The 26,657-nt window shown below is 37.0% G+C and overlaps 1 protein-coding gene across 4 annotated transcripts in view; it reads left to right on the plus strand.

The window, feature by feature from the left end:
• The window catches only part of CD200R1 (CD200 receptor 1), a 56,971-nt gene extending 37,092 nt beyond the window's left edge, over window positions 1-19,879 (plus strand). For 2 of the 4 annotated variants that reach the window (XM_008535146.2, XM_070581963.1), the window contains 7 exons: window positions 2,995-3,078; window positions 7,555-7,614; window positions 10,864-11,181; window positions 11,301-11,549; window positions 16,984-17,089; window positions 17,624-17,669; window positions 18,363-19,879. In XM_008535146.2, coding sequence (XP_008533368.1) covers window positions 2,995-3,078; window positions 7,555-7,614; window positions 10,864-11,181; window positions 11,301-11,549; window positions 16,984-17,089; window positions 17,624-17,669; window positions 18,363-18,485 — 986 coding nt within the window. In that variant the 3' untranslated portion in view covers window positions 18,486-19,879. The remainder of the gene's footprint in view (window positions 1-2,994; window positions 3,079-7,554; window positions 7,615-10,863; window positions 11,182-11,300; window positions 11,550-16,983; window positions 17,090-17,623; window positions 17,670-18,362) is intronic. The other 2 variants (XM_008535147.2, XM_070581964.1) reach the window with 2 other exon arrangements.
• The last annotated feature ends 6,778 nt before the right edge of the window (window positions 19,880-26,657 follow it).

Here is a 26,657-nt window from a genome sequence, read left to right on the forward strand (position 1 = left end):
TATTTTTGTCATTGAGTTATATTCCACTAGAGACATACAGTTGAATTACTGTGTTTTGGAAGTCACTTGGAATAGTTCCTCTATATGTGATTATGCAACCAATTCTACTTGCGGTTAAGTTCATTTGTTTCATTTTGCTTTACAGTTTAGTGCTTACAAATAATTTGATTTTGTTTGATAATTATGTAAAGTGATTACATGGTTGCAAAGTCAAATCTATAAAATGAGGTATATTCAGAGACATCTTATTTCTATTCCTGCCCCCATTTTATCTTTTTAGTTTTGAAATTATAAGCAAGAAAAGAAAGAACACACAGACACACACACACACACACACTTGTGTTCCTCCCATAATGTTGTAGAGTAATGGTACATACTATATATCCTTTTATCTGTCTTGCTATGGAGATCACTCCATAATAGTTTATAGAGCTATCGCTCATTCACTGTCTTTCATTTTGTGGATGTACCGTCGTGTAGACACTAATCTCCTATGGGTGGCTATTTGGGTTGTTTCTAAAAGTCTTGCTATTACAATGTTGTAACGAATAGTCTTGTGCATATATTGTTTTCATACTGTTGCCTGTGTATCTTTGGGATAGATTCTGAGAAGTGGTATTGCTGGGTCAAAAGGGAAATGCATATGTAATTTTGCCGTATATTGTCAAATTTTCCTCTGTCGAAGTTGTGACATTTTACATTCCCGCCAGCAGTCTATTGGTGTGCTTATCTCTCCAGAGCTTTGCACACACAGTACATTGTCAAACTTTTGGATTTTACAGATCTCGTAGGTGTGAAATAGTATTTCTGCATAGTTTTAATTTGTACTTCTTTTACCACGAATAGTGCTGAGCATCTTTCTAGATGACTAAGAGACATTTGTAGTTCTTTTTTGGGTAAACTAACTTTCCATATCTTTAGTTCAGTTTGCCATAGGGTTGTGTTGACCTTTATATTAAACCTCGCTTGAGCCAGCCACGTGCCAGGCAGCTGTGTAAGCCACTCTTCTAAGTACTGAGAATGCAGACTGAACGGAGACAAAAAGCCCTGCCCTCATGGAGCTTATAATCTAGTGAGGGGGTGATGGGATTGGCCCATGAATTTTGGCAGTTGTCTGAAATCCCCCTCAGCTTAACTATTCCCATTCGGATCTATAATGGCTTGTGTCCGTATGCCATTATAATACTGATTCTACGGACTTGCCATTTGATATGTTCTTTCAGACCTTTGTCTCTCTGTTTCCATGAAAACATGGCTTGGACTTGCTTCATCAACTCTCTCAGTTTGGGTTAATTTGGGTAGTATATTTATCCTAGTGTGTTTCTTAGGATCCAACCCTTGGTTTCTATTCACTGCGGTGTGAACTACTTGTACAAGAACAATTGAGCAATTGGAGCAGCTTACAAGCTGAGTGGCCTGGGCCAAATTGCTGCACCCCTGTGAGTCCACACGTCTTTATCTGTAAAATGAGGGTGATTATACTTGTCAGTATGGAGAGACTAAAATAAATAACAAATGCAAATTCCTAGAAATCTGTTCCTAGTATAAGTGCTGAAAACATTTTTACTTTCAAAGAGTGTTTTATTAAGGAAAATGGCAGCTAAGAGGGGCACAGGATTCAAAATTCTTCCAGAGAAACATCGTGCATTAAATTTTACCCTAAATTGTTTCTCTTTACTGGTCAGATACATTCACTGTAGACGCACTAGAAATGCATCATTTCCTTGTGAACACTTTCTAAGAGTGTTGTTCGTCCCACAGTTAGAGCCTGCCAGTATCCAGCCTCAATTCTAACCACACATCCAGTTTTTCTCACTTTATTGCAATACTGAACTCTTCTGTAGTTCTTTGCCTTTATGACTTCTTCTAAATTCCATTCTTCCTGTATGCATGTGCAATTTTCTTTTTCCTCCTATCTTCCTGGAAAACTTCTCATCTACTAAGATCCAGCTCAAAATATTATCTATTGTAAGGAGTTTTCCCTAATCTCTTACCCTTGCTCTCTTAGAAATACATATCTTTTCTTTTCTTTTTTTTGGTGAGGAAGATTGGCCCTGAGCTATCATCCATTGCCCATCTTTGTCTTTCTGATGAGGAAAATTGTTCCTGAGCTAACGTCTGTGGCAATCTTCCTCTGTTTTGTGTGTGGGACACCACTACAGCATGGCTTGATGAGCACTGTATAGATCTGTGCCTGGGATCCAAACCTGAGAACCCCAGGCTGCTGAAGCGGAATGTGCAAACTTAACCACTATGCTACTAGGCCGGCCCCCAAATCTCTTCTTTTTAACTTCTGGACAATATGCATACTTCTGTCATCACATTGAAAACTTCACATCATAGTTGTTTACATAGCTGCTTTCTCCCCTGGACCTTAAGCTTTTGGAGAGAAGAGCTATTGTCTATTATGTCTCTATGTCTGGGTCTCTATGCCTAGCAAGTACTTTGCCAGTAGTTGCTGCTCAAAAAATGTTTATAGCAATTCCCACTTAGAGCTTGCCTTATAAAATTTGAAATTAGTGGTATATATATATATATATATAAGTGTATATAATGTGATTTCAACAATGCTTAGGAAAATCGTTTTTTTGTTCCATACCAGCAGCTGATCAACATATCACTACAAAACTTTTTCTACTACTCACTGGTGCCTGAAAAGTCTGTAACAGAGGGTAAAATGCTTTCTTCCACAAAGATAGACTAAATGCATATCAGCCTGGGAGAAGAAATACTTTGATTTGAATACAAAGACAGGAGAGAGATGAGGGGCATTCTCGACCTGAAGTAGGAATATGACAAACAGGTGGGAAGATCAGGTCAAAAGTTCATATTGAGACAACATGTTTTGAGACTTTTGCTTGCCTGTACTAATTTATGTTTTCAGTGGCGACCACAATCCAAAAATAGCCTCAAGAATGTGAAACAAATGTAATTTTAACTAGAAATCAGAAATACTAATGTATATTTCTCTCTCCACCCCATATATTTTTTCAGAATGCATAAGTGCAAGAGGTCAAAGTCTTAATACAACAAGCAATTCATCGATGCAGCAAACAGGCAAGGGCAATTACAGTTCCGGTAATGCTCATCTTTTAATGGTAGTTCTAATGGAGAGTGCTTGATACTTGTATGTTTTTACATTTTAGAATCTTAATTGTCTTACATGCACTTATAGACTGTATTATCTAAATAAAATATTGCTTATGTTTAAGGGTATTGGTAAATTTTTTATTATGAAATAATTTCTGTGCTTATTTAGTACCTATGTCAAGAATTGATCACTACACAAACCAAGGACATATCCAAAATTTTCTTTATTCAAATTTTAAAACATAGGGTATTACTCTAGGGAACTTAAAAAAATAGGTTTTAGCAAATGTTAGTTATTTATTTTCTGTATCCCCTGCTCAGTTTACTGTCTCTCAAATTTTTGTTTGTCATTGTGGTTAACTTTTTCTTTATATTTTAAAAAGCTATTTTTGTTATGTATCTTACATTGAGTACTTCATGGAAAAATAATTCCACTGATTTCAAAATGTATTCTTGGATTCAATAAATATCCTTTCTAATTATACTCAATTATTCAACATCTGGAAAAATTAGATGCCAGGTCAATTACAGAATAAAGTAAGTAAAATAACTACGTAAACTATAAATCGTAGGGGTAGGGACAATATGTGAGTGTAGTAGGTTGAATGATAACCCTCCAAAAAGATATGTCTACCTGGAACCTGCGAATGTGACCGTATTTAGAAAAAGGGTCTTTGAAGATGTAATTAAAGTTAAGCCTCTTGAGATGAGATCATCCTGGCTTAAGGTGGGCTCTAAATCCAATGACAAGTGTCCTTGTAAGAGCAGAGAGGAGGTGAAGTCACAGGGGAGAAGGCAATGTGAAGATCAAGCAGAGATGGGAATGAGGTGTCTACCAGCCAAGGACTACCAAGGGCTGCTGGCAGCCTCCAGAGGCTGGAAGAGGCAAGGAAGCTTTCATCCCTAGAGCCTTTGGAGAAAACCAGCCCTGTGACACCTTGGTTTCAGATTTCTGTCTTCCAGAAACATGAGAGAATAAATTTCTCTTGTTGTAAGTGACCAACTCTGTGGTTATATATTAAGGCAGCCCAAGGAATCTAATATAATGAGTAATTAAGTTACTTTTCAGCTATAAATATGTTTTCAAAAACAATTCATATTTGTTTCAGTCTCTCTATGTGCATATTGTCAAAGAGTTAAGTTAGACTTCTGATGTTAACGATGTAAAACTGTAATCTTTCTAAACTCAAGAGAAAATTTGGTTTCATATGAAGAAATTAAAGAAATCACAGGACCATTGATCAGAAGCTTTAAACATTTGTTGTACTACTTTGGTGTATACAAAGCTTCAAGTAAGATTAGGAAGGATGCTATCTATTTTCAACTAAGACATGATACATGATATGGAATTGGCATTCTGTAGCAACCAGCTACCAATAGAGATAATACAACTAAAGGACTCATACATTAGCAATTAGCTAAGTTTAAAAAGCTTATCCAATAGAATAAAAACAATCAGGGGAATATTTGTGACAATACGTATATATTTTTTCTCATCTAAAAACAATTATTTTTGCACATTCAAGAGTATATTCCAACTTGTGGGTTTTATCTCTGGTATGAGAAGTTGCAGGGATCATTTATTGATTTTCCTTCACAGGATACTCTTGGGAAGGAGGTGGACTTTGCTTGATTTGGGTAGGAGAATTTGGTATCTGGCTTGAGAGGCAGATTTTTTCATGGGCCTCCACTCACTGGAAAACCTTTGTTAAACAGAAGGTCCCTTCCACACTCCAGCCCACTGGGAGATCATTGACACTCAAAATCCCTGAAAACGTCATTCAAGTCAATTTGGAAGACACTACTTAATGCGATACCAGGCTCTTCCAACAGAATCCATAGTATCTGAACACTGATTTAGTTATATCTGATAAGAACTAATGTGGTCAAATTTCCACTATTCCTAGACAGGACAGCTACAATGAGAATCCACTGAAGTAGCAACAACTTAATAGTTCAGAGCATGCCAATCATTTGCTGTGTCACTAAAAGTAAAAATTTCTATAACGCATATGAAATAAAAGCCAAAGCATAGAAGAACAGCCTTTAAATATCCCTTTAAAGGTATCAATCGAAGCTGAGTTCTTTGAACTTTCCGCTGACAACAGACTATATCTCTAAAGTAGAGAGCAGCTCTCAGGGCTGCAGAGGCCAGATGCCCATAAGAGAAAGCCCTCATATACTGCAGTAACATTTGTCTATCATGGCTGGCATCTTGTGATCACCAGAGAGCTCCCTTAGCTAGGAATGGGGCAGGGCTCATTGCAGTTTTCTTATTCGTCAGAATCCTACTGCGTGTCCTCAATACTTGCCACGTTTCATTTAAAGTAAGGAAAGGATGGAGAAAAGGAAGGAAGGAAGAAAAGAAGGGAGGAAGCTGCTACTTATGATAAAAATAGAACAGGAAATTTATTTAAATTGAGGGAGAACTTGAAGTTGTCCGTGGAGAGGTAGTTTATTTTTAAAAGGCAAAGTAATCAGAAGAAAATAGAGTACTCAAGGGATGTTTATTGTCTTTTTTCCTAATTGTGTAAGGCCACGCCCATTTGTTTACATATGGCTGCTTTCTTGCTCCAACAGCAGAGTTGAATACTTGCAACAGAGACCATATGGCTTGCAAAGCCTCAAATGTTCACTCTTTGGCCCTTTATGGGAAAAGTTTGCAGATCCTGGTTTTTTCTCTTCCAATACCCTTACATCACCTTACTTGCACCCCTTATTCTTAATAAAACTTTAAATTTTCCTCTTGATGCTTCCAAATGGGAACTTCAACAACATCATCATCAAAAATACCCACATCTTAAATTTTCTGCCATTACAAACACTCAGTCTTGGTTGGTGGTGAATGTGATAATGGAAGAAACTGACAGACCTTAGGACCCCTGAGAAGCTGGGTGTGGTAAAAGGGAGCTGTCTGGAAAGGCTAAGCTATATTGTGTGCTGTGGTAGAGCTTTAGAATCTGGAATATCTAAGCCATAGCTTGATCTCAGTAAGCCCTCCAGCTCTGACTTCTTATCTGTTTCTGGAATAGATTCTTGAGCCCAATATGAGCTAAATTTAATTGTTAGAATCTCATTCTTTGCCTTCCTTCCAGCCCAGATCAATAACATTTAGCTGCCTAGAAAAGCCAAATTATTTCAGAGGTCTGTTTGTTGCTCATTTCCAAGACCTTTATTGCATTTCTTTGTTTTTTAATGTGGTAGAGTTGGGTGGAGAATTAGAAGAAGGAGCAAGAAGTATATTTTTATACACAGAGAAATCATAAGTGCTCGTTGAATGGTGGTCTTATAAACCAGGAAGAACTTTGTGAGACCCTCAAATCATAAGAAGTATTTTCTGTTATCATTGTTGCCATTTTAAAAAAACAATGCTACAAAAGAGAAGTTTTCACAAACCAAATGTAAAGTATATTAGGACTATTTTGATTGTCAGAAATTCTATAGAACCCAAGGGAAGAAATGCATATGGGTCTCAGAACTATGGAATTGGAAACTTGAGCTAAGTGAGGACAGTCATCTCTCTCTGCTTCTGTTTCCTTCTTCCCAAGGTAGGTGTATTAGTCAGGACTCCTCAGAGAAACAGAACTACAGAATGTATTGAGAGAGAGAAGGAGAGATTTATTTTAAGGAACTGGCTCACGTGATTGTGGAGGCAAGTCTAAAATCTGCGGGGTAGGCCAGCAGGCTGGGGATCCAGGAAATAGTTGCAGTTTGCATCCAAAATCAGTGTGCTGGCAGAATTCCCTTTCCCGGGAGGTCAGTCTTTTTCTATTAAGCCCAACTCACTGGATGAGGCCCACCCACATTATGGAGGTTACTTTGCTTTACTCAAAGTCTACTGATTTAAATGTTAGTGTTAATGTATCTAAAAAATACCTTTACGGAAACATCTGAAATAATGTTTGACGATATATCTAGGCTCTGTGGCCTAGCCAGGTTGACACATTAAATTAATCATCACAGTAGGAAGAATGGGGCAGGAAGAGGGATGAACTACTCTTCTCAGTTCTGGTTCCAAAACTCTTGAGAAAGTGCTGATTTGTCCAGCTGGGTGAGGTGCCCACCACCGGACCAAAAACTTTAATGAGGGGGTGGCATCTGGAGAAAGGACTATAATCAGCCCAGGTCAGGTGAGGTGCCCATGATGGACAATCCACTGTGGCTAGAGAAGCGGTGCAGGCAGGGTTACCTGGTACAAAATTGTTGTCAAGTACAAAACCACGTGTCTCATAAATGGGAAATCATTGATTAATAGCTTATAAATGTAATTTTCAAATGTTAACGTTTTTCCATTTAATATGGAATAACTTCTGATTTCTGTTTTGCGAGGCTTTCTGTTTAATTTAGTTGTGATTAACTGCTTTCTATCATATTGTATATAAGAATTTGTGGAGAAATAGTGACTTCTACTCCATGTAAGTACCTAAAATTGATTTCATTTACTTTTCTCTGAATATTTTCTAGCTTCAGTTAATGGTTCCTCTACGGACAAGAGGCAGAGAAAATTAGAACTTCCTGCAGAAGGTAAGATGCTTTTTCTTCCTAGAGGCCAGTACTGAAGTGATGGAATGTTGAACGCCCTTGGAGACACAGCTGATGGTCTGGTCTGAGGGCCAGCCTTGTGGCCGGTTAGAGAATGCGGTGATGTGAGGGGCCGGCCCCACGGCCGAGTGGTTAAGTTCGCCAGCGCCGCTTTGGTGGCCCAGGGTTTCGTTGGTTCAGATCCTGGGCGCGGACATGGCACCACTTGTCAGGCCATGATGAGGTGGTGTCCCACATGCCACAACTAGAAGGACCCACAACCCAAAATATACAACTATGTACTGGGGGTACTTGGGGAGAAAAAGCAGAAAAAAAAAAAAAGATTGGCAACAGTTGTTAGCTCACGTGCCAATCTTTAAAAGAAAAGAAAATGGTGATGTGAGTGCTGTGGTCTGAGGGAGCCTGAATGACCCCACTCTTCCTCCCCCAAAAGAGTTCATCCCACTTGAAGATTGTGGATCTTTCTCTCTCAGGCACAGTGCTAGGCTTCATGGGGAACACAAAGATAAGCAAGATGAGTAAGACTGTCAGAGAGCCCTCAGGGAGCTTATTTTGTGGGGGAACCCAGACATGAGCACAGCTGTCATATATGACAGAGGAGACAAGCATTCACATCAAGTGGACCAGGGAATGTAGAGGAGGGAGCATCCAAGCACCAAGGCTCAGAGAAGGCTTCACAGAGGATGCAGCATGTAAACTGAGTCTTAAAGGAAGAGGAGGATTTTAGTAGACAAAGAGAATTGTGTAGGGCATCCCAGACCATGGGATCAATGTGAAGAAAGACATAGAAATGCAATTGTGCTGTGTGATTCCTTGCTGGAATGTGGGGGCAGTCTAGGGGGTGATAAGATTGCAAAGTTGAGTCGGTTTGAAAAAGTGGGCTTTCAGAGACAATACAAAGACATTTAATTTAAACATTTTCTTCAGGCAGTGGGAGATCTCTGAAGGGATCTCTAAAGCAATCTCAGTGTTGACAGAATCACAACTGTGTTATAAAATGATGTACCTGGAGGTAATATACGATTTGAACTGAAGAGAGGAGAGTTAGAGAGAGACAGAGGTTACGAGGCTTTTGCAGAAACCTATGTGCATGGTGATGGGGAGTGAAGCTATGGTATTGTAATGAGAAAAGAAAGGAAATGCCCAAAAGCCAACTGGAATTTGTCTGCGTGCAAAGGACTGAATGAGACTGGAAGATATTTATAGACAAAGCATGCAGAAACGATGGGATATGACTGCTGGTTCTGGAGCAAATATGAGAATCTGCCCTCTGTCTTCGCTGTGAAGTAGGAGGTGAATCGTCCTGCGGATCGCGGGAGGGTATGGAGAATCTATTTGTTAGGTGCCAAACACACTGAGTGTCGGGGTTGACTGGCTATCGGTAAATTATCACAACAGGTATGAAAAAAGAAAGAAGAGGATGAAGAAAGGGTGAAATCGTAGCAGTGACATAAGAACTATCATTGTAGGTGAAGGGTGATTGACTGAAGGTCGTAGAGCAGAGGAAGGTGAAAGAATGTCCACTGTGCTCGGAACCCTCACCACCTGAGTTACTTCTTTGGATACTGTGCCCCTGCTAAAATGCATATGTTCATTTGATTAGCTAGTACTTTCCTTTAAAAAATTAGAGGCAGATCTTAAGGATAAATAAGGCAAAAACATTCAAGCCTTCCACTGCTTACAAGCTAAAGTTCACAATACCAAAAGTAGAAGAGCCTTCACAACGTGTTATGACACTAGTCTCTTACCTTCCTGGTTTTATCGTCAGCTTCTTTCCCTTGTGCACAGATATGCTTACCCACACCCGCCTCCAGTTCTTCTCCAACTAGCCACGTTCTTGCTTGCCTCTAAGCCTTCGCCAAGTTGGAGGTTCCCTCTGCGAGGAGACGCCACCCGGAGTGGTGGAAAGAGTATGGTTTGAACTGTCCTCTCAGATCTGCTTTAAAATCCTCCCTCTTCCTTTCTCTAGTTACGTGATTTTTATTTGGCCATGAAATGCAAAGGCTTGAGTACGTTACAAAAGAGGCAGGTGACACCAAAAGACCATATGAGAGAGGTTAAATGCAGAGTTTGGAAAAAATGAGCTTCATATACATAGAAATTTCGCCCTGCCCCAGCTGGTTCAGCTCATGTCAAAGAGATGAAATCACTGACACCTCTGTTGCAGGTGGGTCGTAACAGATACACCTGCTCACCTCTCTGCAAACCCCTCGGTCCTGAACACGTCAGGTTAGGGGAAAGCCTGAGCTTCTATGTGGGAAGATGCTCGCAGGTCTTAATTTTTACTTTAAAGTATGGAAAAATAGGTCAATTCTGTATTTAATCCTGATAATTGTATTGAACGTTTGGAAACAAAATCTGTGAACAAAGTTTGCGGCTGAACTGTCTGGGAGCGTATATGTGATGGAGTAGGAAGGAAGGGTCACTCGTTCAAAGGCCACGTTTGATCATATCAGACATTTGCAATAAAATCCTTTTTATAGAAGACTTATAGAAGAAAATTTAGTACTTTTTCACCAGAATAAGTACTTCTAAGCAGCTCTTTTCACTAGGCATGATTATTTTTCATTTTGTGGGATGGTTCAACTGATAAAATAACAGATTATTTTCAAATCTGTTGATTTCACTGACTTTGTGATTCTTCACATGGAAATTAAACGAAAAAATTTCCCAGTCCCATATACTTTCCACTTTTATGTTTGTCTGAAGTGTCACCCTCGAGGACAGGCATTTAGTTGTGATGTTACTGGGTTTTTTGCTTTCATCAAAACCTAGGAGGAGAAAATCACGTCACTAAAGATTCCATTTTGTTCCCTGAGGGCCATGAATTGCATGATACATCTAATAGTCTCTATGACCAAAAGATTTTATTTAGAACATTGCCTTTGTTTTTTAATTTAGAATTCTGTTTCTCTTCTGTTTGTTTTATAGACATCAGATCTCCTAATTAATTTCAAAATGCTTTAAAAAAATTTGTCGTACACATAATTCATGTTGTTTTCCTAATGATACATAGTACAGGACAAAATTGATTAATCTTTGGGTGGATTTAATATGTTATATATATTTCATGAATGTTAATTTCCTATAAATCTAACATTTCTGGAATGAGTTCTCCAGCAAAGCAATGTTCTAGTACAACTTTGTGTAATACGTTGTGGACAAATTTAACACAGGAAGTTCTTTATCAGGTTTTCTTTTGTTATTCTCCTTGTGTGTGTGTGTATCCAGCCAACGCTTCTCTGTCCGTACCTGTGGATACGAAGGCTGTGTTCGATTGCCCTTCCATCCTGTTGACTTCTCTGGTGGTAACAACGTGGCAAATAATCCTCAGAGACAAGCTGTCCTGCACCAGAGCGTACAGGAGAGATAGAAATGAGACCAAGGAAGGAAACTGTACCGACGAGAGAATAACCTGGGCCTCCAGACCTGATGAGAACCTCGCCCTTCAGATTGATCCAGTGGCCACCACTCATGATGGGTTTTACATGTGTCAAATGGTAACACCTGATGGGAATTTCCATCGTGGATATCACCTCCAAGTTTTAGGTAAGGAAGAGCACATATTGTGGTATTTCAGATAACCAGATTTGGCACTGAAACAAACGTCCCTCTAAATTCCATAGCCCATGTGTCAAGACTGAAGCATTTCTCCCTGGTCTCTGCAGTGCCCCCCGAGGTGACCCTGCTTCAAAGCAAGAATGGAACCGCGGTGTGCAGGGCAGCTGCAGGGAAGCCGGCTGCACAGATCTCCTGGAACCCAGAGGGAGACTGTGTCACCGAGCAAGAACATTGGGCCAATGGCACAGTGACCGTCCAGAGTACATGCCGCTGGGAGGACCACCCTTTGTCTAATGTGTCCTGCTCTGTCTCACATGTGACTGGCAACAAGAGCCTGTCTTTAGAGCTGACACAAGGTTTGTAATTTTTCTCGTTTTGTGTTTGATTTTTCCATTCTTTCAGAGGAGTTACCTTAAGAAGGAAAAAAATATGCAGAGAAATTTCATTCAAGGATTTTTTTCCACCCTCCAGTTTATCTCTCTCTCTTCCTCAGAATAAAGAGATATGTCTAGAAGAATAATACAGAAAATTATTGTAAAAAGTCACATTATACAATGCAGTTTATTCTACTTTTAATGTTCACTTCTACTAGTAAATTGGCTGTAGTAGTGTACTTTTAAATGACTACTTATGAGTTTTACCTCTCTCTCTTTTTTATTGAGGTAACATTGGTTTATAACATCATATAAAATTCAGGTGTACATCATTATATTTCAGTTTTTGTGAAGACTACATCGTATTCACTACCCAAAGACTAATTGCCATCTGTCACCTGTGCATGTGCTCTTTTACCCCTTTAGCCCTCTCTCCTCCCCACTTCCCCTCTGGTAATCACCAACTCAATCTCTATATCTATGTGTTTGTTTCTTGTTTTTTTTTTTTTATCTTCCACATATGAGTGAAATAATACAGTATTTGACTTTCTCCATCTGACTTATTTTGCTTAGCAAAATGCCCTCAAAGTCCACCTATGTTGTCGCAAATGGTAAGATTTCATTTTTTTCATAGCTGAGTAGTATTCCATTGTGTATATAGACCACATCTTCTTTCTCCATTCGTCTGTTAGTGGGCATTGAGGTTGTTTCCAAGTCTTGGCTATTGTGAATAATGCTTCAGTGAACACAGGAGTACATATATCTTTTTGAATTAGTGTTTTCATGTTCTTTAGATAAATACCCAGCAGTGGAATAGCTGGATTGTATGGTATTTCTATTCTTAATTTTTAGTGGAATCTCCATACTGTTTTCCATAGTGGCTGCACGAATTTACATTCCCACCAGCAGTGTGCAAGGTTCCCTTTTCTCCACATCCTCTCCAACACTTATTTCTTGTCTTTTTAATAATAGCCATTCTGACAGGCTTGAGGTGATATCTCATTTTTGCATTTGCATTTCCCTAATAATTAGTGATATTGAACATCTTTTTATGTGCCTGTTCCCCATCTACATATCTTCTTTGGAAAAACGTCTATTCAGATCTTCTGCACATTTTTTTTTTTGTGAGGAAGATTGGCCCTGAGCTAACATCTGTTGCCAATCTTCCTCTTTTTGCTTGAGGAAGATTGTCACTGAGCTAACAACTGTGCCAATCTTCTATTTTATGTGGGATGCTGCCACAGCATGGCTTGACGAGTGGTGCTAGGTCCATGCTTGGGATCCAAAACTGCAAATCCCAGGCCACTGAAGCGGAGCATGCAAACTTAACCACTACACCAGCTGGTTACTACTGGGCCAGCCCCTCTCTGCCCATGTTTTAATTGGCTTCTTTGTCTCTCTGTTGTTGAGTTGTTTGAGTTCTTTATATAGCTTGGATATTAACCCCTTATTGGATATATGATTTGCAAATATCTTCTCCCAATTGTTAGGTTGTCTTTTTGTTTTCTTGATGGTTTCCTTTGCTGTGCAGAAGCTTTTTAGTTTGAGGTAGTCTCATTTGTTTATTTTTTACTTTGTTGCCATTGTCTGAGGATACATGATATTCAAAAAGATGCTGCTAAGGCCAATGTTGAAGAGCATACTTCCTAGCTTTCTTCTAGGAGTTTTATGGTTTTAGGTCTTACTTTCAAGCCTTTAATCCATTTTGAGTTAATTTTTGTGTATGTTGTAAGATAAGGGTCTACTTTCATTATTTTGCATATGGCTGTCCAGTTTTCCCATCACCATTTAATTTAAATGAATGCTTACGGTTTTAATTTTTAAACAAACACTCGTGACTTTATTAGAAGAATAAAGCCACTCATAAATTACCTTCATGAATTTTTAGTCTGGTAGAATTTTCTCCTCCAGGCTTTTCCAGTGAAATTTCTTTTTCTTTTTTTTTTTGGTGTGGAAGATTGGCTCTGAGCTAACATCTGTTGCAAATCTTCTCTTTGCTTCAGGAAGATTGTCCCTGAGCTAACATCTGTTCCAGTCTTCCTCTACTTTGTATATGGGACACCACCACAGCATGGCTTGGTGAGTGGTGTGCAGGTCCATGCCTGGGATCTGAACCTGTGAACCCTGGGCCCCTGAGGCAGAGCACACAAACCCAACCACTATGACACCAGGCTGGCCCTTCCAGTGAAATTTCTTAAATGTCTTGTAATAATGTCTATGATTCAGCTCATTACTGCTTTAGTTTCTCTATTCTCTACTCCCATCCTACTCTCATTTCTTGTTATTTAAAAACGAATTAAATATCATTTTAATCAACATAACACATATAGTTTAAGTCTATATTGTTTTATTAGGCTACAATGGAAAACATTAGCCCTGTCTCTGGCTCTCCCTCACCACCTCTCCATCCTTACACAACTTCCCAGAGGCAACTACTTTTAAATTTTCAAGTGTTTCTTCTAGTATTTAACTCCATTTCTATAAACAACATGATTATATTGCTATTTCTTAATATGTCAGATGTAGACTTTATGTACTCACTTCCTCTTATGGTAGATAAGAATTTAACTTTATCTTCTTCCCTTCCATCATCCTTCTGTATATAGTAATATATCAATTTTTGGTTAACTGAAATAGCCAGTGTTTACATTATTTTGAACATGTAAATTTTGTTGTGTTGAATCAAGAAATAAACTTGTACTTTCCTTTTTAAATAACCTTTTGTTTTTCTTGGACTTAATAGTTGCTTTACTTTTTTGTTTCTTTAATATTGTATGCAGTTAATTATCACTAAACTTGCTTAAAGAACATCTCTTAATACTACTTTCCACATGATCAGATTTGTTAGGTAATCTGTCAGCTCCATTTTTCTCTTGAAGCATCCTTTCTTGAGTTTATACATGCTCGTCTAATCTGGCCCAGTTGGTCACTAAACCTGCTGCCCTTCTATTGTCTGGACATTCTCTGTCCCGTGATCCTCTGCTTGATCCGTGTCTATTTAATCTGAGTTCCTTCTGCCTTCCAGACATTTGTTTTAATCTCTTTCTTCCGCATAGGAGGTTTTCCTTAAGTCTTTGGTAATCGTTGCCTATCGTTGAAATCAAAGTGGAAGCTAAAGTGTTGATTGGAAGCTATGTTATTTGTGAGTGAGTTTGTCAACTAGTCAGCTTCAACAGGGTGAAAAGGAGGTAAATTAAAAAAAAAATAGAAGATTCCTTATTTCCTCATGTATCTGAAGGTCTTCTCTGAAGTTGTCCAGGTTCTGCAAAAAATAACTCTCAGTCTCTTGCCCTGGAGGGGTAAGCGTATCAGTGCTCTGGGAGGAGAGACAGAGAGAGAGGGGAATGTGCATTCATGTGTGTCTGTGTGTGATGGCTCAGAACCCTGACTTTCCGTTAACACCTCTCTTCCGTCTGGCCCTTCATCTCCAACCTCCATCTCCAACCTCCATTATGTCTGGAATCTTGACTTTGGAGTCTTCCTGGTTCATCTTCTCTGGGCCAAACATCCTGTTTTCTGCTGGTTGGGGGAGGCGCGTGAGCTGGCACAGGGTGGGAGGAAACTTGGCAGTCTACCTGCTCCCAATACAGACTTTCAAATAAGCTCCTAACTGTTAGTCACACACTTCACTCTCTACAAACCCCTTTCTCTGTATTTGGTGTTTCCTACTCTTGAGTCTTCCTGGAGTTGCATGGGTACTAAGGCTTTTTACTAATTCCACCCTAAATTATTTCCCATTCTTCTATTCATTTTTCACCTAAAAGCAGGTTGAAATCTGTTATCTGCTCTTGTTTTCATCCCTGTTCTCTGCTTTTGCAAGCCTGCACTTTAAAACATTTCTTTACCCATGTTTTAGTAAATTTTAAGAAGGGAGAAGAGAAAAACCCATGTGTTTAACCCATTATTTTTCAATATTCCTTCTTAAAGTGAATATTTGTTTTTGTAAAGAAAAGGGTTTAGCAGTATTTACTGAGAAGAGTAATTGTGCCTCGGTTATATATTAAATTCAACCATCCAGTATCACAATGAGATATCATATTTATAGAATCTCAGAATCGAAGGGACCCTTAGGCCATTCCCACTCAGTGCAGGGATCTCCTTCACCTCTTCTTTGTAGGGTAATCCCCAGCCTCTGTTAGTACACTTCCAATGAAAGAAAGCGCATTCGTTTGGAAGAGAGGTTTTCAAAACAATGCTGTTTTTAACTGTAAAGCAAAACTTTTCTTTTTCAAATAAACCCAGAGAAATCCAAAGTGTAAAAACAAGCTGCTGAAGGAAGGTGGAGGGCCTGGATGCCAGCCTGCTCAGCCTCTGCTTCACCTTCTCCTGCCGCCCCAGCCACGTTCATGGAGCGCCGGGAGCACAGGCTGCAAACCACTGCCTCTCAGAGTTGGCAATTCCTTTGTTGACTTGTGCTCTCATCAGACTGAGCTTTATAATGCTGCCAGCAGTTAATAAATAATTTAAAGTTGCTGCCGTGAATTCATTTCAGTCTCAATGCCCTGGAAGAAAGGTGACTTCAGAATTAGGGTTATTTTTCCAGCTACCTTCCTTACAACTCCCTATTTATTTTTGAATCTTGGAGAAGAGAGATCTAATGGAGAGATCTAAATTTCACATTTCACATTTCTTCTGTAGGAATGTACCATTCATAAACCCTTAAAGCAATAAAATTCTGCCTTAAGATAATGTCTTGCTGGAAACCCTAGAATCTGAATTGATAAAACAATTTTATTATAACAACTATTAAACTATTAATGGGTTAGAAGTGTTTAAAATAAAATCACAGAAATGAATTTCATGTACTGTGAGATGTCCTTGAGCTATATATGTGCATATATTTTATTCATTTTTAATAGACTTTATTTTTTTTAGAACAGTTGTAGGTTCACAGCAGAAGTGAGTGGAAAGTACAGAGAGTTTCCATATAACCTCTGCCACAACACATGCACAGCCTCCCCTTCCATCTACATGCCCTGCACCACAGTGGTGCACTTGTTATAAACTATGAACCTACATTAACACATCATTATCATTCAGGTCCATAGTTTACATTAGGGTTCTCTCTAGGCATATGTTCTATAGGTTTTAACAAATGTGTAAATGACATGTATCCACCATATAGTATCGTAAAGAGTAGTTTCACTGCCCCAAAACTCTCTACGTTCCACCTATCCAACCCCTCCTCCACCCTAACCCCTAGGAATGCCTCCTGGTTTTCTTACTGTCTCCACAGTTCAGCCCCTTCCAGAAAGCCATATAGTTGGAGTCATACAGTATGTAGCCTTTTCAGATTGCTTCTTTCACTTAGTAATATGCATGTAAGGTTCCTCCATGTCTTTTTCCTGGCTTGATAGCTCATTTCTTTTAGTGCTGCACAACGTTGAACCATATGTTTTTGTGTCTATATTTACAGGTGCCCAAACAACAGCAAACTTACATTTTCTCTATATCATCCCCTGTATTTTTATTGTCTTTGTCATCGGGGGATCCATTTGGCTTTTGAAAAACAGTGGCTGCAGGTATTGACTGATGTTTTCTCTTCTTTACCTTTATTGGGTTAGAAAGGAGTCAGAAATATGGAGTTGATGAACTGGGTAAAACTAAGATGTTAACATCAATTCTCCCATAATCAAGCGGCATGTCCTGAAGGTGATAGACTTGGACTACTCTGAATGATGAGAGGGATTTTGTTAGGTTACTTAGGCTCACAAGATGGTGAATTAGGCCATTTAGGGCGTGCTAGTTTTTCATTTGGGAAAAGAATTACAATAATTTATTTCATATACCATAGAGGAGGTGTCACTTATATTCTGTTACATCAAGCTCTTGTTGCATAATTTCACTTCCTTTTTCAAAATCCAGATTTATCTTATTTGAGTGTACTACTTCAAGCATCATTCTTCACTCATTTCTGGTAGCTCATTTCTGATTTATTGTGGCTTCTATCAAAATGAACCACAATCGTTAATAATATACTGTTTTATTGTTTTTCCACTGTCGATCTAAATAATAATGTTTCCTGCATTCAGTCCACCTTATTTTTATTTTTACAGAAAATGTAAATTGAAAAAAACAGAAGCTAATCCAGGTGTTGAGGAGGTAAGATAAGATTTAGAAAAATATTTGCAAGCTTTTAAGCTGTGTAATCTGAAAACCTAGCCACATAATTTATAATTTGCATCAATATTAGTGTTTTAGGTGAAAAGTAGAAATTCTAATTTTAGAGTCCTAATTGACAAATGTATTTATTTTGTTAATTATCTACCAAATACTATTTATATACCACCCCAAATCCATATTTTCGTTTCATGAACTGCATCCTACAAAACATAACGGTTGCCTCGTTTGGATGGTAATCTGCAGAGAAACTGAGTTGGGGTTTCCTCCCCTATGAAACCATCTCTAATTCTTGATTTTCCTTTCTCAATAGCATCATCATTTCCCTCTTACCCAAGCTTAAAACCTGTCTTACTCCTTAATCTCTGTAACCAGTAGCTTACCAAATCTTTGACCCTCTTTTTAAAAATACTTCTCATGTTACTTCATTCTTCTCCATTCCTACTTTCACACAACCTTTATTATCTGATACCAAGACTTAAGTAATCAATAAATATTTTTTTTTCATAAAATATTAGAGAGAAGTATTTCTCTATGTTCATGTAAACCGGAGACATAACTATAAGCATTATTGGTAGATGCTAAGGCTGTGGGCACCTGCTGGAAACACATAGGTAGTTTTTATTGTAATTTATGGCTTTTTAAAATTAGTTTTGACTTTGAGTTCTTTCTTAGGATGAAATGCAGCCTTATGCCAGCTACACAGAGAAGAACAATCCACTCTATGATACTACAAACAAGGAGAGGTGTCGGATGTTACAAAGTGAAGTTGATGGAATAGGTCTCGATACTTTATAAGTTGTTGGAGTCTAGCACCAGGACAAATGAATCAAGAAACAGTACAATTACTGCTTTGACTTTCTTAGAGTTCTAGAATGGAAGATCTATTTTGAAATTAGGTTTTCAAAGATTCTTAGAAGAAAAAGAATAGAAGGATTTGCATTTACATTCTTACACAAGTGAAATTTTAGAATCTTAGCTGCTACTAGCTTGTTCTCTGAAGAACTGATACTATTTACAAAGAAATCATTCTCATGATAAAATATTCAAATTGTTCAGTATAGTAGATAATGAAAACCAAATTTCTTCAAGAAATAACTCTGCAGAAGGAACAATTATCAAAAATTTTTATGTATTCCTCCAGAAAATTTCTATGTGCATATGACATATCTGTATGCCCATGGTATATGTGTACATTTATATGTCTATTTACATATACATACCCATATCCTTGTCGAGGCACAAATGGGAATATGCCATAGTGCTGTTGTGTAATTCTAGAAAGCTAATATTATAATATGTCTTGGAGATCTTTTATATCAACACAAGCAGAGCTACCTCATTCTTTTTAATGGCTACACGACATTCCATTGTATAGTTATGTCATAATTTAATTAACCAAAACCCTAGTGATGGACATTTAGACTAAGTTTTGCTTGTTTTGCTATTATAAACAATACCACATAGAGTGTTTCTTGTGTATGCATCTTTTTGTATTTGTTTGAGTATCTTCATAGGATAATTTCCTTGAGTGAAATCTCTAGGTCAAAGAGTTTGTGCATTTTTATTATTGATGAACATGTCAAATTGTATCAATTTACATTCCTTCCAAATGTGTTTGCATGTGCCTTTTCCTATACTGTTATTTTAATATATGCAAGATTACCACTTCTTGTTTCGAATCAGTTAGCTAATATGATATTGGATTATGATAACAATTATATTATTTAATAAAATTAGATTTATATTTTTCTGTAATGTTTGTGAGAGAGAGAGAACAAGTGTGAGGACATTAGCATTTTCTGAACTCATTATATCTCTATGGAGGTATTGATAACTAATGCCTAACAGTTTTGTACATAGGATAAATTGAAAATGTGTATTTTTGTGGTGTACGTTTTATTGTGATGTATTTATCAAATAACAAACATTTATTGACTATATAAGCAGCTAAATATGCATTACAGAGGTTTTGGGTATCTGTAAAATATGACCTATGTGCTAAGAGAATGGCCATGGGCAATGGAATTGACCCTCTCCTGCATTTTTCTGTGGAATAAAATATTGGGGATGTGTATATTAATCATTTTTTAATATTATGAAAGTATGTTTTATTTATGGAAAAAATAAGCCTGTTTCTCCATAGCAGGAAAAGCATTAAAATTTTTCATCATGGTAGAAATGAAAACAAATCCATTCATTCTTCAATTATGCCATTTGAAACATTTAAGGCAGCTATTTTGTCTTATTAATATGTTTTCCTCTCTCCAGACATTTTGGTTACTCTAGGCTTTATCTTTAAAGGGATTTTTAGTCTATTTTGGATGTAAAACTAGTATAATGACACTTGACACTTGATATTTTCCCCAAATCATTTTGTTACCATTTGACTTGCCCAAAAAACCAAACCATTAAATTTCTCCATACAAATATTATCAAGCAGTGTGCACAATAGACATTATAACCCTGTACTTCTTCTTTTCTTACCTTTTCATCCAACCCTGGTTGGGATGAAGCTCACAGTTAGTAAGGTTCAAAAATATCTGTTTAATTATTACTAAAAAACAAAACTGTGTTTACATCTTAACTTGATCATGTCTAAACAGCCACGTCAAATGACACCATAGTAAAGACTTCAATTGCTTTATAAATGCTAAATTATATTGCATGGAAAATAAAATAATTAAAATCTTCCACTACAGAGGTGCTAAATGTGGTTGAACATCAAAATCATGTGGGGAGGGGCTGGCCCCGTGGCCGAGTGGTTAATTTTGTGCACTCCGCTGCAGGCGGCCCAGTGTTTCGTTGGTTTGAATCCTGGGCACGGACATGGCACTGCTCATCAAACCACGCTGAGGCAGCGTCCCACATACCACAACTAGAAGGACACACAAAGAAGAATATACAACTATGTACTGGGGGGCTTTGGGGAGAAAAAGGAAAAAATAAAATCTTTAAAAAAAAATCATGTGGGGAAATAACAAATTATATAGATTCCCCAGATCCACTTTAGACCTGATGAATCAGGAAAATCTAGAGATTGGATCAGGTGCCTCAGTTAGGTGCTCCAGGAAGCAGAGGCTGAGATGGAGTTGCGGGCAACAAAGTTAATTGGGAGAGAGAGGTTACACTTATAAAAGAGTAAAGGGGCAGGATGTAAGATAGGGGAGGGAAAGCCTTTAGAGCATCATGATGATCTGAATGAAACCTGTGAAAGGAAAGAGAGGAGTTAGCAGCATAGAGGAGGGAGAGCCTCAGATCACGATGTACAACTGTAAAAGTCTTGGCCAAACCAATGAGAAGCCCTAGCAGAAAAGATTGCTTCTAAGAAGAATCTTTCATGAGCAGAAATAGCCAAACTCTGATACCCTTTCAAGTTTAGTCATTGGCTGGGAAGAGTATGGCTTCAGCTCAAAAGCTGAAACGGATCCTGAAGGTGTTAACTGGAGACCATCATCTAACTGCACTCCTTGCAGTTGAATGGCAAGTTCCTTTTTGATGGGAAATCTGAACAACTCACGTCCGTAGCTGCCCAATCCATCCTTTCACTGCTTTATATTTGCCTGCTATGGCATCATCTATCTCTTTATTTTCAACTTCTCTGTGACATTTTATTTTAGGCACACCTTCTGCAAAGAAACTAGAGCTTTTTTTTATAAAGAAGATAGAGTTGATTTTTATTAATTCTTTGAGGATTTTAACTATTAATAAGAGAATTTAAACCATACACATTTGTTGTGATTACTTACATATTTATTTGGTCATATTTCTCCAATTTTATCTTGTATGTCTCATATTCTATGTTTTCTCACCCCACTCTGTTTTATTTTTTCTTTCACTATGCTTTGCTGGATTGGTTAGTTTTCTTTTCTTTTCTTTTCTTTTCTTTCTTTCACCTCTAGTAGTTTAAAAGTTATTCATTGTAATTTACATTTATTAGGGGTTATACTTTATTTATGAACACCTGAAAACAGCTTTATTGTTGTATAATTGATATAGTTAAAGCATACACTTTGTTAACTTTTGCACATATTTAAGTGTACAATTTAAGTTTTGACGTAGGTTTACACTTGTGGAACCATCAGCACAATCAAGATAATGAACTTATCTATCACCCCCAAAAGTTTTCTTATGCTTCTTTGTAATCCTACCCCTTAACTCTTCTTGCTCCTATCCCTCCCCAGGGAACCACTGATCTTCTTTCTAAAACTACGTATTAGTTTGCATTTTCTAGATTTTTTGGTCTGGCTTCTTTCACTCAACACAGTCATTTTGAGATACATCCACACATTAATAGTTCATTATTTTAATTGCTGAATAGAATTTCATTGTACAGATATACCTCAGTTTGTTTATCCATTCACCTGTTGGTGGACATTTGGGTTGTTTCCGGTTTTAGGCAGTTACAAATAAAGCTACAAGCATTCCTGTGCAAGTATTTTTGTGGACATGTGCTTTTATTTTTCCTGGGTAAAAGCCTATGAGTGGTTTGTCTGAATCATATGGTAGGTGGATGTTCAACGTTTAAAGAAATTGCCAAAATGTTTTTCTAAGTCATTGTACTATTTTACATTGCCCCACCCATGTACCAGATTTCCAGTTCTTCCATGTCTTTGCCAAGTCGGTATAGTCAATCCTCCTAATTTTAGACATTCTAATCGACGTATGTTGTCCTATCATTGTGGTTTTAATGTGTACTTTGCTAAAGATTAATGATGTTGACTATCTTATCATATACTTATTTACCACTCATCTGTCTTCTTTGATAAATGTCCAAATATTTTGCCCATTTAAAAAAATTGGTAGTTTGCTTCCTAATTGAGAATTATTTGTATATTCTGAATACAAATCCTTTTTATTCTCTTTATCATACTCTCTGAAGAGAAGATTTTTTTGTTTTTGTTTGTTTTTTAAGAGGGGGATGTTTTTGATTTTGATTAACAATTCATCAAAGTTTTCTTTTATGGGCTATTTTTGATATTGCATCTGAGAATTTTTTTCTAACCCAAAGGTCACAAAGGTTTTATCCTAGAAGTTTTAAAGTTTTTGGTTATACATTTAGGTCTATGATCCATTTTGATACAATTTTTATATGTAGTTTGAGATATAGATTAAAGTTCAGTTTTTTTGGATGTGGATAGCCGTATGGATATTCTTGCACCACTAGATTGCATTTTAATCTTGTTGAAAATCATTTGTATGGGTCTATTTATGGGCCCTGTTGTGTTTTATTGAACTATTTGTCTATTGTTATGCCAAACACCACACTGCCTTGTAGCTTTATGCGTCTTGAAATCAGGTAGTGTTAGCTCTTCAACTTTGTTCTTTTTTAACATTTTGGCCATACTGGGTACTTTGCGTTTCCATATGAATTTTAGAAACATTGTCAATTTCTGCAAAAAAGCCTTCTTGAAGTTTGATTGGATTGTGTTGAAGTATACATCAATTTGAGGAGAATTGATATCTTAGCAACATAGAGTCTTCCAATCCATGAGCATAGTAGGTCTCCTATATATTTAGCCCTTCTTTAATTTCTCTCGCAATGTTTTGTACTTTTGTGTGTACAGCTTTTGCATATCTTTTCATGGATTTATCCCTAAATATTGCATTTTATACTCTTAGATACTGTTGTAAATGGCATTGTTTTTTAAATTTCAGTTTCTAATTGTTCTTTGAGATCATATAAAAATGCAGTTGAGTTTTGTATATTGAACTTATATATTATGCAACCTTGAGAAATGTACTTATTGGTTCTAACAGCTTTTTTGAAGATTCCATCAGATTTACTACATAGATGATCGTGACATCTGTAAATGAAGACAGTTTCAGTTTTTCCTTTCCAATCTAGATAACTTTTATTTGTTTTACTTGTTAAATGATAACTGTTTCTCTACTCAGAACACTTCTGACAAAGTGTGTGGATTTTCCACACCAAGCAATTCTCCAATTCTCTGTGGACTCCAACTGGATATATTCTACAGTTTAACTCAATTCTGACCATCTGGAGTTAGCACAAACCTCACAGATTAAGGGCTCGGTACCAAAAGACTCCCCCTGGTTTCAGATGCCAGTCTCAAGTAGTAGGACTTCAGGTTTTTCACACTTCTGTCCGACTTGGCTACAAATTGAGGGTTCCCACGGAACCCCTTCCCTCAGGTTTTGATAATTTGCTATAATGGCTCACAGATCTCAGGGAAATACTTCCTTACTGTTACTGATTTATTTTAAGGATATTATAAAGGATACAAAGGAACAGCTGGATGAAGAGGTGCACAGGGTGAGGTCTGGAAAGGTCCCAAATGTGGGAGCTCTGTCCCCATGCAGTTTGGGGTGTACCACCCTCAACTTTATATGTGGGACACCTGCCACGGCATGCCTTGATAAGCAGTGTAAGTCCACACCCAGGATCTGAACTGGCGAACCCAGGGCCACCGAAGTGGAACATGCAAACTAAACTGCTATGCCATCAGGCTGGGCCCCATGTCTGTTTCCATTATTGTTGAGGAGGGGTATTGAAATCTCTGACTATAATCATGGATTTGTCTATTTTTCCTTGCAATTTAATCAGTTTTTGCTTCATATATTTTGAAACACAGTTATAAAATGCATAAACCTTTAGGAGTATTATATCCTTTTGATAAATTTACTCCTTTATCATCATGAAATGACATTCTTTATCCTTGGTAATAATTTTTCTATCAAGTTTACCTTGTCTGATATTAATATTGTCTCTCCAGTTTTCTTTTAATTAGTGTTAGAATGGTGTATCTTTTTCCGTTATGTTCCTGTTAAACTATTTTTCTTTATATCTAAAGCATGTTTCTTATAGGCAGCCTATAGTTGAGTCTTGCTATTTTATCCAATATGACCATTTTTGCTTTATTTGGCAGATTTAGACCATTTACATTTAATTTGATTATCGATATGGTTAGGGTGAAGTCTGTCAATTTGCTATTTGTTTTCTGTTTTTCCACATTTGTATTTTTTGCCTTTTCTTTCACTTACCACCTTGGAAATTGAATATTTTTTATGATTCTATTTTGTATACTTATTAGGTATAACTCTGTTTTGTTATTTTTGTGGTTGTTTTAGGATTTATAGTACATATCTTTAACATCACATTCTACCTTAAAATGTTCTTATGGTGCTTCGGATATAGTATAAATACCTTGTAATAGTATACTTTCATTTCTTCTCTCCCATCCTTTGTGCTGTTGTGTTATGCTATAACTTTATGTTATTAATGTTATGAAATAAATAGCATTATTTTTTATTTAAATTTAAAGATACATAGTTATTTCAATTTCATATTTAAATATTTCATTTTAACTATTAACTATTTAAAATATTTAAATATTAGTTGCCTTTTAAGGATATTTAACTACTGAAAAAATATCTTATATATTTACTATGTAGTTACTGTGTCTGGTTTCTTCATTCCTTTGTGTAGATCTGTATTTCTCTATGTTGTCCTTTTTCTTTTGCCTAAAAGATTCTCTTGAACATTTCTTGTAGTGTGGGTCATCAAGTGATAAATTTTTTCAGTTTTTCTACACCCAAAGAAATCTCTTTTTTGTCTGCATTTTTGAAAGTTATTTTGTTGCAAATAGAATTCTAGGCTGACTGGACTTTTTACTTTCAGTACTTCAAAAATGTTGCACCGTTGTCTTCTCACTTGCATGTTTCCTATGAGAAATCTATTGTCATTCTTATCCTTGTTTCTATATGTCTTTTTTCTCTGGCTGCCTTTAAGATTTTCTGTTTACCACTGGTTGCGAGCAATTTGATTACAATGAGCTTTGGTGTAATTTTCTTCATATTTCTTGTGCCTGGGATTCTTTAAGCTTCCTGGATCTATGGGTCTATAGTTTTCGTCAAATTGGGACAATTTTTTTGCCATTATTTCCTCAGAATTTATTTTTGTCTCCTCTTCTCTGTCCTTTTTTTTTTGGGGGGGGGGGGAGATTAGCCCTGAGCTAACTGCTGCCAATCCTCCTCTTTTTGCTGAGGAAGACTGGCCCTGAGCTAACATCCCTTCCCATCTGCCTCCACTTTATATGTGGGACGCCTACCACAGCATGGCTTGCCAATCAGTGCCATCTGCACCTGGGATCTGAACCGGCAAACCCTGGGCCGCCGAAGCAGAACATGCGCACTTAACCACTGCGCCACCGGGCCAGCCCCTCCTCTGTCCTTTGGGGACTCTGATTATACACATATCAGGTCACTTGAAATTGACCAATAGCTCACTGATGCCTAGTTCATGTTAATGTTCTATTTTCTCTGTATTTCTTTTTGTATAGTTTCTATTTTCAAGTTCAACAGTTTTTTCTTCTGCAATGCATAATCTGCTGTTAATTCCATTCCATGTATTTTTCACTTCAAATATTTTAGTTTTTATTTTTAGAAATTTGGTTTGAATCTTATTTTATGTCTTCTACGTCTTAGGTTAACTTTTGGAACATATGGATTAGAGTTAAAAGAGTTTTAATGCCTTCGTCTGCTAAATCTTGCATCTGTGTCAGTTTGGGTTGATTTTGATTCATTTGTTTTTTCTTCCTTTTGGGTTGCATTTTCTTGTTTCTCTGAATGCGTTATAATGTAAAACATTTTATTTTTGTAAATATACATAACATAAAATTGACCATTTTAACCATTTTTAAGTGTATAATTCAATGGTATTGTTTATTCTCATTATTGTGTATATAGGATTTATGTGAGTCTTTTATTAAATATCATATAACTGGGTTTTAAAAATCAAATATGACAATTTTGATATTTATTGTCATGTTTATATATTTGATATATTGATATATTTAAATATTAATATATTATACTTTATATTTTTCCTGAGTTTTCTGTGTTTCTCTTTTTTCATTTCTTGCTTCCTTTTGTACTTATAGAGCTTTAAAGAATCTATTTTTATTGTACTGGAAATTAAATACTCACGTCTATTCTTTTGAGGTTACC

Source organism: Equus przewalskii, chromosome 18, assembly GCF_037783145.1.
Source record: "Equus przewalskii isolate Varuska chromosome 18, EquPr2, whole genome shotgun sequence".
NCBI classification, from domain to species: domain Eukaryota; kingdom Metazoa; phylum Chordata; class Mammalia; order Perissodactyla; family Equidae; genus Equus; species Equus przewalskii.